The sequence below is a fragment of the Episyrphus balteatus genome, chromosome 1 (assembly GCF_945859705.1).
Source record: "Episyrphus balteatus chromosome 1, idEpiBalt1.1, whole genome shotgun sequence".
Taxonomy (NCBI): Eukaryota; Metazoa; Arthropoda; class Insecta; order Diptera; family Syrphidae; genus Episyrphus; species Episyrphus balteatus.
This window is the reverse complement of record NC_079134.1, coordinates 116222136-116234702: the sequence shown is the minus strand read 5'-3', so window position 1 is coordinate 116234702 and position 12567 is coordinate 116222136. Positions and strand designations below refer to the sequence as shown.

The 12567-nt window shown below is 30.4% G+C and overlaps 1 protein-coding gene across 1 annotated transcript in view; it reads left to right on the top strand.

Annotated features, from left to right (window-relative positions):
* Nucleotides 1-200: 200 nt before the first annotated feature.
* Nucleotides 201-12567, top strand: part of LOC129910219 (uncharacterized) — a 15908-nt gene continuing 3541 nt past the window's right edge. Inside the window, exon 1 of the mRNA XM_055987504.1 lies at nucleotides 201-300. Within this exon, the coding sequence (XP_055843479.1) occupies nucleotides 201-300 (100 nt within the window). The remainder of the gene's footprint in view (nucleotides 301-12567) is intronic.

The following is a 12567-nucleotide window of genomic DNA, read 5'->3' as shown; positions in this document are numbered from 1 at the left end:
GTTTTTCGTTGGTATTTTAAACAATTAAGAATTCGGTAGCTGACATTGGTCGCCAAAGTGTCATATTTTGACAATCTGGCGACCAATGTCAGTTTGGAATATATTACCTTTTTATGTGTACTGTGGTTCAAAGCAGCTTTAAGTACTCAGCAGTAGATAAATATTTCCAAAGGAACTCAGCTTATATAAGTTACTAACTAATGCTTTTAGTTATATCCCACAAAGCTATTCCAACACGACAAATTCTAGGAAAAGATTTGTATTGTAATACGTATCATGTTGTACAGTGCGGTTCACATGGTTAGACGCACCAATTTTCGTTTACATAAATTTCATTTTTTTGTAGGTGTGTGCAAGAATAAGCAAAAAAATTGTATTTATTAGAATGGTTATTTAGTTCTTAATAGAAAAATAAAAAGAAATAGTGGGTGAGTGGAAGTTAACGGTACTTTTTAGTCCTTCTTGTCCGTGATGTAAGAAAAAGGGCAGCTTTTTTCGGTTCACATGATTAGACGCACACCTTAAATTAGTTAGTTTGGCGAGATCTATTGCACTGATTTGATTACATTAGGAAGATTAAACATCAAGAAGTTATTTTTTAGTGATTTTCATTCAAAATCTGTTAAAAAAATTTCTGAGCGCGAAAGAATAAGGGATAAATGACGCGTTGGATTCCAAAGATCTTTCCATTAGCCCCATTGCCAAAAAATAGGATGAAGTGACTATTTCGAGAGAAATTATTTAAAAAACAGTGCCTCCTACGAAAAAAACTTCAAAGGAGGAACAATAGAAGTTTTAACACCCCAGGAAAAATGAAAATTTATGAAAAAAGCGTCGAAAACAGCTCTATCCCCGAGCAAAATTAAAGAAGAAGCTAGGCTAACGGGAAGAACATCAACTTTTCGGTGAATTTTTTTGAATGCTGAACATCATAGATTAAAATTAAACTTAAGAATAGTTTTTAAAAACCACAATTTGAAAGAAACAGCGGATGGAGATCGCACGTCTTCACATAACGTGGGAAACAAGTTTTTGAAGTTTTTTTTAAATTGGCGAAATGTGTTTTTTCTAATGAAAAAGAATTTAATTTGAATTGTTCTCATGGGTATTTCCACAACTGTCACGATTTTCACAAGGAGGAAAAGTTTTTGACACTTCAACATTCAAGAAAAGGAGGAGTAATGGTTTTGGGAGCCATTTAATATTACATTCGATTTAGTTTTCGTTTCAATCCGCTCTTTTTTTCAAACGGCGTTTTTTAAAGACTATTTTTAAGTTTTATTTTAATCTAGGATGTTCAGAATTAAAAAAAAATCACCGAAAAGTTGATGTTCTTCCCGTTAGCCGAGCTTTTTCTTTCATTTTGCTCGGGGATAGAGCTGTTTTCCACGCTTTTTTCATAAATTTTCATTTTTCCTGGGGTGTTAAAACTTCTATTGTTCCTCCTTTGAAGTTTTTTTCGTAGGAGGCACTGTTTTTTAAATAATTTCTCTCGAAATAGTCACTTCATCCTATTTTTTTGGCAATGGGGCTAATGGAAAGACCTTTGGAATCCAACGCGTCATTTATCCCTTATTCTTTCGCGCTCAGAAATTTTTTTAACAGATTTTGAATGAAAATCACTAAAAAATAACTTCTTGATGTTTAATCTTCCTAATGTAATCAAATCAGTGCAATAGATCTCGCCAAACTAACTAATTTAGGGTGTGCGTCTAATCATGTGAACCGAAAAAAGCTGCCCTTTTTCTTACATCACGGACAAGAAGGACTAAAAAGTACCGTTAACTTCCACTCACCCACTATTTCTTTTTGTTTTTCTATTAAGAACTAAATAACCATTCTAATAAATACATTTTTTTTGGTTATTCTTGCACACACCTACAAAAAAATGAAATTTATGTAAACGAAAATTGGTGCGTCTAACCATGTGAACCGCACTGTATGTTGACATCGCGGCAGTCAAAGCGATAACTCATATTTTTTAACCAAAGTTACCTATTGGTACATATGGTGATATGAACGTCCACCAAAATTACTTCCGTATTCAACTACCTACTCATGTATCATGTTATTTTATAATTACACGGTTGGTGACTTAGATTTATTTTGCATCCATATACCATATCTCTAAACGAAGATACTCGAACACAAAAACTTTTGTTTTAGACGTAAAACTTTTCCATTAAAGCTTTGTCTAAGCATTCATTTAGCGCGCTAGCCTTCTAAAGCTTTCTTTAATATGTCCATATCCCGGAAAGCTACATAATTGAAAAAGATAAGTTTTTTTTTAACAAGCAAACAATTTTTCATTTAACTTTTATTTAATTCTTCCAAATCCCGGAAAGTTACTATAGGAGATGATATTTTTATTTTAATAAACGACGTATTATAGAAAAATTGACGCCAGATGGAGGATTTTTGAAACATGGTATTTTCAAATACGGAGAAAACTGTGAAGGCAAAGGTTATTCAGCAAGCTAAATGTTTAGTTCTATATTTCCCATAGTGAGTGAGTTGTCTAAGAATACCTATATTTTAATGTTTTTATTTTTTCCGTATTTGATAATACCATGTTTAGTGTTGTTTCAAAAATCCCCCATCTGGCGACAAGTAAATATTCCAAAAATCGTTTTTAAAAATAAAATCTATCGTCTCCGAGTTGCTTTCCCGGATATGGGAGTGGGAGAGTTAAATTAGTGTTATGTGCTTGTTCAAAGAAAGATTTCGAGGTTTTCGAGTAGCTTTCTGGAATATGGGCGCATTAAATAAGGCTTTAATGAAAAAGCTGCATCACCCACCCACGATGTAATAAAAGCATACAAAGGTAGTTAGAATTAGAACTCGCAAGTAATTTTGGTGGAGGATATAACACTTGTTTCAAGAAAACGCTACAAAAATATCACTTTCGCTGTTGTTTCAAGAATTCTCGGCAATGAGCATTTTCTATCATACGTTGAGCGTGCTATATGAATGCATTGAATAAAGCTTTAATGGAAAGCTTTTATGTGTTAAACAACAAATTTTGTGCTCGAGTAGCTTTTAGAGATATGGATTAAACCAAAAGATTCTGTGTCGCCAACCATTATTCTATCATAACATGAAAGTTGGAATTAGGAAGTAATTATTATGGTGGAAGAAAGTTCATATCACCATACCATATAACTTTGGTTCCAAAAGACTGTCAGCGAAAATACCATAACCGCTTAACCGGTAAGAGGTTGTTACAAGAATTCTTGGCAAGTACCTACCTAATACAAATTTGGTGCAAAAACTTGTCGTGTTGGAGCTTGGAGTAGCTTTTCGGGATATGTATTAACGCATTAAATAAGTCGTAAATGGCAAAGTTTTAACGTGTTAAAATTTCGAGTCTCTATCAGATAATATATGAAATTTGTGATATTTGGAAGGGTCATTCTATAGCACATCTTTCTAGCTAAAATATTAAGTGGCCCAACATCTTAAAATTATAATTATTTATTTATTTATTTATTTATTTATTCATTCTACGATATTACATCAACAGATTCGAAAATATAAAGTTAAGTTCTTGAGATACATTTGTGGGTTAAATAAGCCAACAACAAATTCTTAAAAATGTTTCTTTTTAAACTTATATCTAGATTATAATAAGCTTCATTAATAACTATAATGCTATAAATTTGATTCCATAATGACAAATTGCACAATTATTTTTCATGCTTTTACTTGGACACCTCACTACTTCAAAACTTCAATGAAAAATACAAGTTAAGTTTGTCATAAAAAATTAAATATTCCATGGTAAAAATAATTAAGTGTTTTTCTCACTAAAAAAAAAAAAACAACCTTTTAACCAAAAAATTTTGATGTTCATTTTGTATTATGTCGTATGTGAAAGGTCCACACGGTTAAAAATTCTGTCGTAGTTCACTGAGCCAAAAAAACAACGTAAAATCAATGGAAACCACTTTGAATCAATGGATAATGGCTACATTTTCAGCCTTAAAAGGAAAATTACGACGAATCAAAGTAGTGCACACATTAAAAAAAAATAAAAAAAAAAATTGGCATCCGCTGGGGATCGAACCTGCTATACCTGGGTTGACAGGATTGTGCTTAACCATTGTGCCATTTCATGCAACTTAAGCATGCGACGATTTTAAGAAAATTTATAAACATGTTTTTTACCATTGATTCAATGTAGTGTTTTTAAGACAACCTTTGGAATTAGGGGTTTTTCAAAAAAAAAAAATAGTTAGTTTTTAATATTGCGATTTTATTACACACTTTTTTAATCAATTTTTATTAATTTCAAATGAAAAAAATAAAAGTATGGAAATATGTATGTATAAGAAAATTTGAATTAAAAACTAATTCCTTTACACCCAAATTATAACTTTATCTGGGTAAGAATTGAAATTAAATACTCGTCTTCATTTTTTTAAAACAAGCAAATTAAGTTTTATTCAAACGAAAACGAAGATGGGAGTCATTTTAAAAAGAAAGAAAAAATGAAAAAGTACCTATGTACATAAAACTATTTTGGTTCAGAAAAATGCATTTGGTAATTTTTTCTCTGATAAAAAATTAAAAAATCTGAACTTACACTATTTTGATGGCGCTTTGTGTTTTTTCGAAGTAAAATTTGATCGGCAATAAGATTGTACTTCACATAGTTTGTGAAAAAAAAAACTAAAAGAGATAATAATAGGTTTGTTTTTTGTTACAACCGGGCTTAACTGGACAAAAAAAAAAACGCGGTCGGGGCTTAGAAATTTACATGTTAAATGCAACAACACCTTAGTCCTATGGGCCTGGAGATTTCTCTGGGCACTTTTTGAACAGTTTTAAATCTGTGGTACCAAACTAATTCTTTCATAAATTGTTTATAATTGGTTTACAAACGTGAAAACTAACGTTTGGAATGTCAAAATGTACTTAACTAGTTCTGCTAGCATAATTTTTTGTATCTCTTTGTAAAACATACAAGAAAAATACAATGAAAACCCGAAAGTTAAAAATATGACAACTCTAAATTTTTGTTGTGTCTGCTGTTTTCGGAACATGCAATATGCAGTGCTCCCAAGTTTTTAGGCTAAGCCTAATGGCTTTTTTTTTGTCCAGTTAAGACTGGTTGTAATACAAAACACATCTGTTGTGGCTTTTGCTCTTTAAGAAAAACACCATACATAAAGAAACCAATAAGTTTTTTAATGATGGTTGCGACATTTCTATATTAATTTTATTCGATCGGGCGTTAAGAAATACCCCGAAATCATGTACCATATTAATGAAATTAGTTCTATACTATGATATGCAACAATGGGAGTGTAACACACAAAAAAGGTACTACCAACGATGTAAATTGCATGCTTTTATCACAAAGTGCACAATCGAGCTCTTTTTAAATTCGAAGCCGCTCCACTTATTAGCCCTTATCGATCCATGAAATAAAAGCAGGCAGTGCCTCTGCGCGCAATAGACTGTTATATTGGTTGCGGGGTTCTAAATTTATAATCATATCAAGCCAAATAGATTCGATCTTTTTCGGAACTTCTTTCGCTTTTTTGTATAGTTTTTCACTAAAATAGTAGTAATTATAATGTTAAAATTAGTTCAATCATCTTGGAATACTTTTGAGATCTTAATTACAAAACTCTTGGATTTCGAAATAGCTATTTCCATTGCCATCTCAATGAAAGCATCTCCATCATTTTTTTTTTTTGTTTAATAATAATTTTTTGAAACTTTTGCTTATTCTTATTTCAAGACCATAAACAATAAAAAGATTTGGGGAATTCTTAATTAAAAGCGACCATATTGGATTATTTGAAATCAAACATGGAACTTCTTTCACTTTTGTTGCGAACTTTTCGCCACGATTGTTAAAATTATAGGTATGTAAATTAGTAGTCATCTACTAAAATTGCCGTGAAACGAGAAAAAATTCTTTCTTCCGAAAAACGACTTGATTAAACCAAATTCAAATTCTCTTCCTCATGTTTTGCAAATGCAATATACGATTTAAATATACGATATAAATTCAGAATTTTATTTTTCTCTTAAAACTATAAACTCGACGCGCGCCATCTACGTTAGATAATGAAATATGTACCTATTTAAAATGAAGAAGGACCAATTCTTATCTTTTTTAAGAAAGAAACATTCAGAGGCCTCTGAAGTAAGTTTAAATATTGCACACATTTTTATGAAGTCACGAACATCTTCAAAATCATTTTCCAATTGGTATCAGCCAAATTTCGCCTTAGCGGTATATGGAAACCCTTCCACTATTCAGAACTTCAAATATTCTAGAATTCGGGAAGGCTTAAGGTAGGCACATGGAACGCGGTTTAGTTTAAGGTTTGTGAATTTTAACCCTTCCTTGTTGAATATGAATTACTTTTTTATTTTATTTTATAAACTGTAATAGCAAAGATCATATAACTAGTAAAGATGTCGCACGTAGAACAAACTTCTGTGCTTGAAATTTTCTACCATCAGATTTTACCCATAGGTCCAAAACATGTATCCAAGAATTAAATTGTTGAGAAACATTTTAAAATTTTTCGATGACTGCGTAGAAAAGAGAGGGTTGATTTTTATATATGAATTTATTTAATGGGAGGAAGCGAGATAGTAGTTAAATGTTGATACGAATAAGGAAAAGAATAAAAAAATACATTTGTCTACGAGAATGTACTTATGAATTATTTTTTTTTCTTAAATTATTCAGGAAACTCATAACAACACATGATTCAAAATAATAATTTGAATAAGACCAATTTTAGATATAGATAGATATGACAAGAGTGTATGAGCAAAATTGTCTGAAAATGAATTTCAACCCTCAAATTGTCAATAGGTCCAAATCATAATAAAGTAGAAATCCTTCGCAACATTAAAAAAAGTTCTTATAATGAGTGGGAAAGAGAGTTATTTTTAACACATTTCTTAAATGCGAAGGACCGAGATGTAAGTTGAATAGAAACAAAAATGAAAACAAAAAGGATCGTTTTGTCGTGTGGGTATATATTTTTTTTCACAACTGGATTGCTTCGCACAAGCAGGGCGAAGACGAGATGGCTAGTTTTAAAGATTGATGAAAAAAAGAAGAAAAACAACTTTTGCAAGTGACTGGTGTGCTGGTGGGTAGGTATACGTGTAAGCAGAAGAAGGTTGATAAGTTTTTTTTTTTATTTTAAATTTTTTTTCGATGGTAGTTAGATATTTAGGTATTTTTTTAAGTGGAGGGTGGTTTTCTATTTCCATATTTTTGTTTCCTTTTTGATTAATCGCAAGGCACAGGCGCATTGCTTTTAGGTGTAGGTACACACGTAATATGTAGGTAGGTAGGTTTTTTTTTCCTTTGCGACAGCAATCGTCCTTGAAAAATGTAGTTCATTTTATTTTGGTTGGAAAAAGAAATTCAAACAAGTGGTAGGTAGGTAGGTAGTAGACCAGTGCCAATAATTTTTGAAAATAAAAAAATTATAAGCAGCATATTTGTGGTTGAAAAATTTAGGATAAATGGTATATGAAGGGGGAAAATTTAATTGCCCACAAACAAATTGGGGGAAGGGGGGTGGGTGGGCGAAAAAGTGGGGTGGGTGTCAAAAATCATGGTTTTTTACGATTTCTGTCTAAAGTAGACCTCCTATCGAAAAAAGTCAAATACAAAAGTTGTAGATAGTATAAATGTCTACAACTTTTTCTCAAACCATTTTTTTATATAACCTCAAAAATATTGAAAAAAAATGCAAAAATACGATTTTTTTATTTTTATCTTTTACAAAAATAGTTGGAAACTTCGTTAAAAATTATTTTGTTATGTTTTCTATATATTTAAAATGTTTTTTGAGCAAAATGTTCATTTTTGGATTTTTGACAAATTAAATTCGAAAAAATAGCCTATTTTTCAATCAAAAAAGTTACCGAAAAAATTTTGGAATTTTGAAAAGTTTGGAATGCAATTAGTTATATTAAAACCTGGTTTTTAAGATTGTGTGGAAAAACTATACTTTTGTTTTAATAAATATTGAGAAAAATTAAACGATTTTTAAGATTGATTTTTCCGTAAATGACAGTAATATTGAGGAGAAATAATTTTCCATAGAAATCAAATTATACTTTTCTAATGGCCTTTGATCTTCCTAATTTGAATCTAGCAATAGAATAGCTCTGCAAAGTTTTTGAGATATTGATTTTGAACGTCGAAAACACTATTTTTGTGATGTTTTGGCATGGTAATATCTCAAAAACGTGATGTGATATAATTTTTTTGAATTCGGATTCGAGTTCAGCGCACAAAAAACCATTAGAAAAATATACTTTTGATCTCTATAAAAAATATTTTTGACTAGTGAAACCGAACAAGGCAGTCGATTTTTTCTGTCCTGTTCGGTTCACTAGTCAAAAAAATTATAGAGATCAAAGTATATTTTTCTAATGGTTTTTTGTGCGCTGAACTCGAATCCGAATTCAAAAAAATTATATCACATCACGTTTTTGAGATATTACCATGCCAAAACATCACAAAAATAGTGTTTTCGACGTTCAAAATCAATATCTCAAAAACTTTGCACGTTAGAGCTATTCTATTGCTAGATTCAAATTAGGAAGATCAAAGGCCATTAGAAAAGTATAATTTGATTTCTATGGAAAATTATTTCTCCTCAATATTACTGTCATTTACGGAAAAATCAATCTTAAAAATCGTTTAATTTTTCTCAATATTTATTAAAACAAAAGTATAGTTTTTCCACACAATCTTAAAAACCAGGTTTTAATATAACTAATTGCATTCCAAACTTTTCAAAATTCCAAAATTTTTTCGGTAACTTTTTTGATTGAAAAATAGGCTATTTTTTCGAATTTAATTTGTCAAAAATCCAAAAATGAACATTTTGCTCAAAAAACATTTTAAATATATAGAAAACATAACAAAATAATTTTTAACGAAGTTTCCAACTATTTTTGTAAAAGATAAAAATAAAAAAATCGTATTTTTGCATTTTTTTTCAATATTTTTGAGGTTATATAAAAAAATGGTTTGAGAAAAAGTTGTAGACATTTATACTATCTACAACTTTTGTATTTGACTTTTTTCGATAGGAGGTCTACTTTAGACAGAAATCGTAAAAAACCATGATTTTTGACACCCACCCCACTTTTTCGCCCACCCCCCCCCTTTCCCCCAATTTGTTTGTGGGCAATTAAATTTTCCCCTTTCATATACCATTTATCCTAAATTTTTCAACCACAAATATGCTGCTTATAATTTTTTTATTTTCAAAAATTATTGGCACTGGTCTACTACCTACCTACCTACCACTTGTTTGAATTTCTTTTTCCAACCAAAATAAAATGAACTACATTTTTCAAGGACGATTGCTGTCGCAAAGGAAAAAAAAACCTACCTACCTACATATTACGTGTGTACCTACACCTAAAAGCAATGCGCCTGTGCCTTGCGATTAATCAAAAAGGAAACAAAAATATGGAAATAGAAAACCACCCTCCACTTAAAAAAATACCTAAATATCTAACTACCATCGAAAAAAAATTTAAAATAAAAAAAAAAACTTATCAACCTTCTTCTGCTTACACGTATACCTACCCACCAGCACACCAGTCACTTGCAAAAGTTGTTTTTCTTCTTTTTTTCATCAATCTTTAAAACTAGCCATCTCGTCTTCGCCCTGCTTGTGCGAAGCAATCCAGTTGTGAAAAAAAATATATACCCACACGACAAAACGATCCTTTTTGTTTTCATTTTTGTTTCTATTCAACTTACATCTCGGTCCTTCGCATTTAAGAAATGTGTTAAAAATAACTCTCTTTCCCACTCATTATAAGAACTTTTTTTAATGTTGCGAAGGATTTCTACTTTATTATGATTTGGACCTATTGACAATTTGAGGGTTGAAATTCATTTTCAGACAATTTTGCTCATACACTCTTGTCATATCTATCTATATCTAAAATTGGTCTTATTCAAATTATTATTTTGAATCATGTGTTGTTATGAGTTTCCTGAATAATTTAAGAAAAAAAAATAATTCATAAGTACATTCTCGTAGACAAATGTATTTTTTTATTCTTTTCCTTATTCGTATCAACATTTAACTACTATCTCGCTTCCTCCCATTAAATAAATTCATATATAAAAATCAACCCTCTCTTTTCTACGCAGTCATCGAAAAATTTTAAAATGTTTCTCAACAATTTAATTCTTGGATACATGTTTTGGACCTATGGGTAAAATCTGATGGTAGAAAATTTCAAGCACAGAAGTTTGTTCTACGTGCGACATCTTTACTAGTTATATGATCTTTGCTATTACAGTTTATAAAATAAAATAAAAAAGTAATTCATATTCAACAAGGAAGGGTTAAAATTCACAAACCTTAAACTAAACCGCGTTCCATGTGCCTACCTTAAGCCTTCCCGAATTCTAGAATATTTGAAGTTCTGAATAGTGGAAGGGTTTCCATATACCGCTAAGGCGAAATTTGGCTGATACCAATTGGAAAATGATTTTGAAGATGTTCGTGACTTCATAAAAATGTGTGCAATATTTAAACTTACTTCAGAGGCCTCTGAATGTTTCTTTCTTAAAAAAGATAAGAATTGGTCCTTCTTCATTTTAAATAGGTACATATTTCATTATCTAACGTAGATGGCGCGCGTCGAGTTTATAGTTTTAAGAGAAAAATAAAATTCTGAATTTATATCGTATATTTAAATCGTATATTGCATTTGCAAAACATGAGGAAGAGAATTTGAATTTGGTTTAATCAAGTCGTTTTTCGGAAGAAAGAATTTTTTCTCGTTTCACGGCAATTTTAGTAGATGACTACTAATTTACATACCTATAATTTTAACAATCGTGGCGAAAAGTTCGCAACAAAAGTGAAAGAAGTTCCATGTTTGATTTCAAATAATCCAATATGGTCGCTTTTAATTAAGAATTCCCCAAATCTTTTTATTGTTTATGGTCTTGAAATAAGAATAAGCAAAAGTTTCAAAAAATTATTATTAAACAAAAAAAAAAAATGATGGAGATGCTTTCATTGAGATGGCAATGGAAATAGCTATTTCGAAATCCAAGAGTTTTGTAATTAAGATCTCAAAAGTATTCCAAGATGATTGAACTAATTTTAACATTATAATTACTACTATTTTAGTGAAAAACTATACAAAAAAGCGAAAGAAGTTCCGAAAAAGATCGAATCTATTTGGCTTGATATGATTATAAATTTAGAACCCCGCAACCAATATAACAGTCTATTGCGCGCAGAGGCACTGCCTGCTTTTATTTCATGGATCGATAAGGGCTAATAAGTGGAGCGGCTTCGAATTTAAAAAGAGCTCGATTGTGCACTTTGTGATAAAAGCATGCAATTTACATCGTTGGTAGTACCTTTTTTGTGTGTTACACTCCCATTGTTGCATATCATAGTATAGAACTAATTTCATTAATATGGTACATGATTTCGGGGTATTTCTTAACGCCCGATCGAATAAAATTAATATAGAAATGTCGCAACCATCATTAAAAAACTTATTGGTTTCTTTATGTATGGTGTTTTTCTTAAAGAGCAAAAGCCACAACAGATGTGTTTTGTATTACAACCAGTCTTAACTGGACAAAAAAAAAAGCCATTAGGCTTAGCCTAAAAACTTGGGAGCACTGCATATTGCATGTTCCGAAAACAGCAGACACAACAAAAATTTAGAGTTGTCATATTTTTAACTTTCGGGTTTTCATTGTATTTTTCTTGTATGTTTTACAAAGAGATACAAAAAATTATGCTAGCAGAACTAGTTAAGTACATTTTGACATTCCAAACGTTAGTTTTCACGTTTGTAAACCAATTATAAACAATTTATGAAAGAATTAGTTTGGTACCACAGATTTAAAACTGTTCAACAAAGTGCCCAGAGAAATCTCCAGGCCCATAGGACTAAGGTGTTGTTGCATTTAACATGTAAATTTCTAAGCCCCGACCGCGTTTTTTTTTTTGTCCAGTTAAGCCCGGTTGTAACAAAAAACAAACCTATTATTATCTCTTTTAGTTTTTTTTTTTCACAAACTATGTGAAGTACAATCTTATTGCCGATCAAATTTTACTTCGAAAAAACACAAAGCGCCATCAAAATAGTGTGAGTTCAGATTTTTTAATTTTTTATCAGAGAAAAAATTACCAATGCATTTTTCTGAACCAAAATAGTTTTATGTACATAGGTACTTTTTCATTTTTTCTTTCTTTTTAAAATGACTCCCATCTTCGTTTTCGTTTGAATAAAACTTAATTTGCTTGTTTTAAAAAATGAAGACGAGTATTTAATTTCAATTCTTACCCAGATAAAGTTATAATTTGGGTGTAAAGGAATTAGTTTTTAATTCAAATTTTCTTTATACATACATATTTCCATACTTTTATTTTTTTCATTTGAAATTAATAAAAATTGATTAAAAAAGTGTGTAATAAAATCGCAATATTAAAAACTAACTATTTTTTTTTTTTGAAAAACCCCTAATTCCAAAGGTTGTCTTAAAAACACTACATTGAATCAATGGTA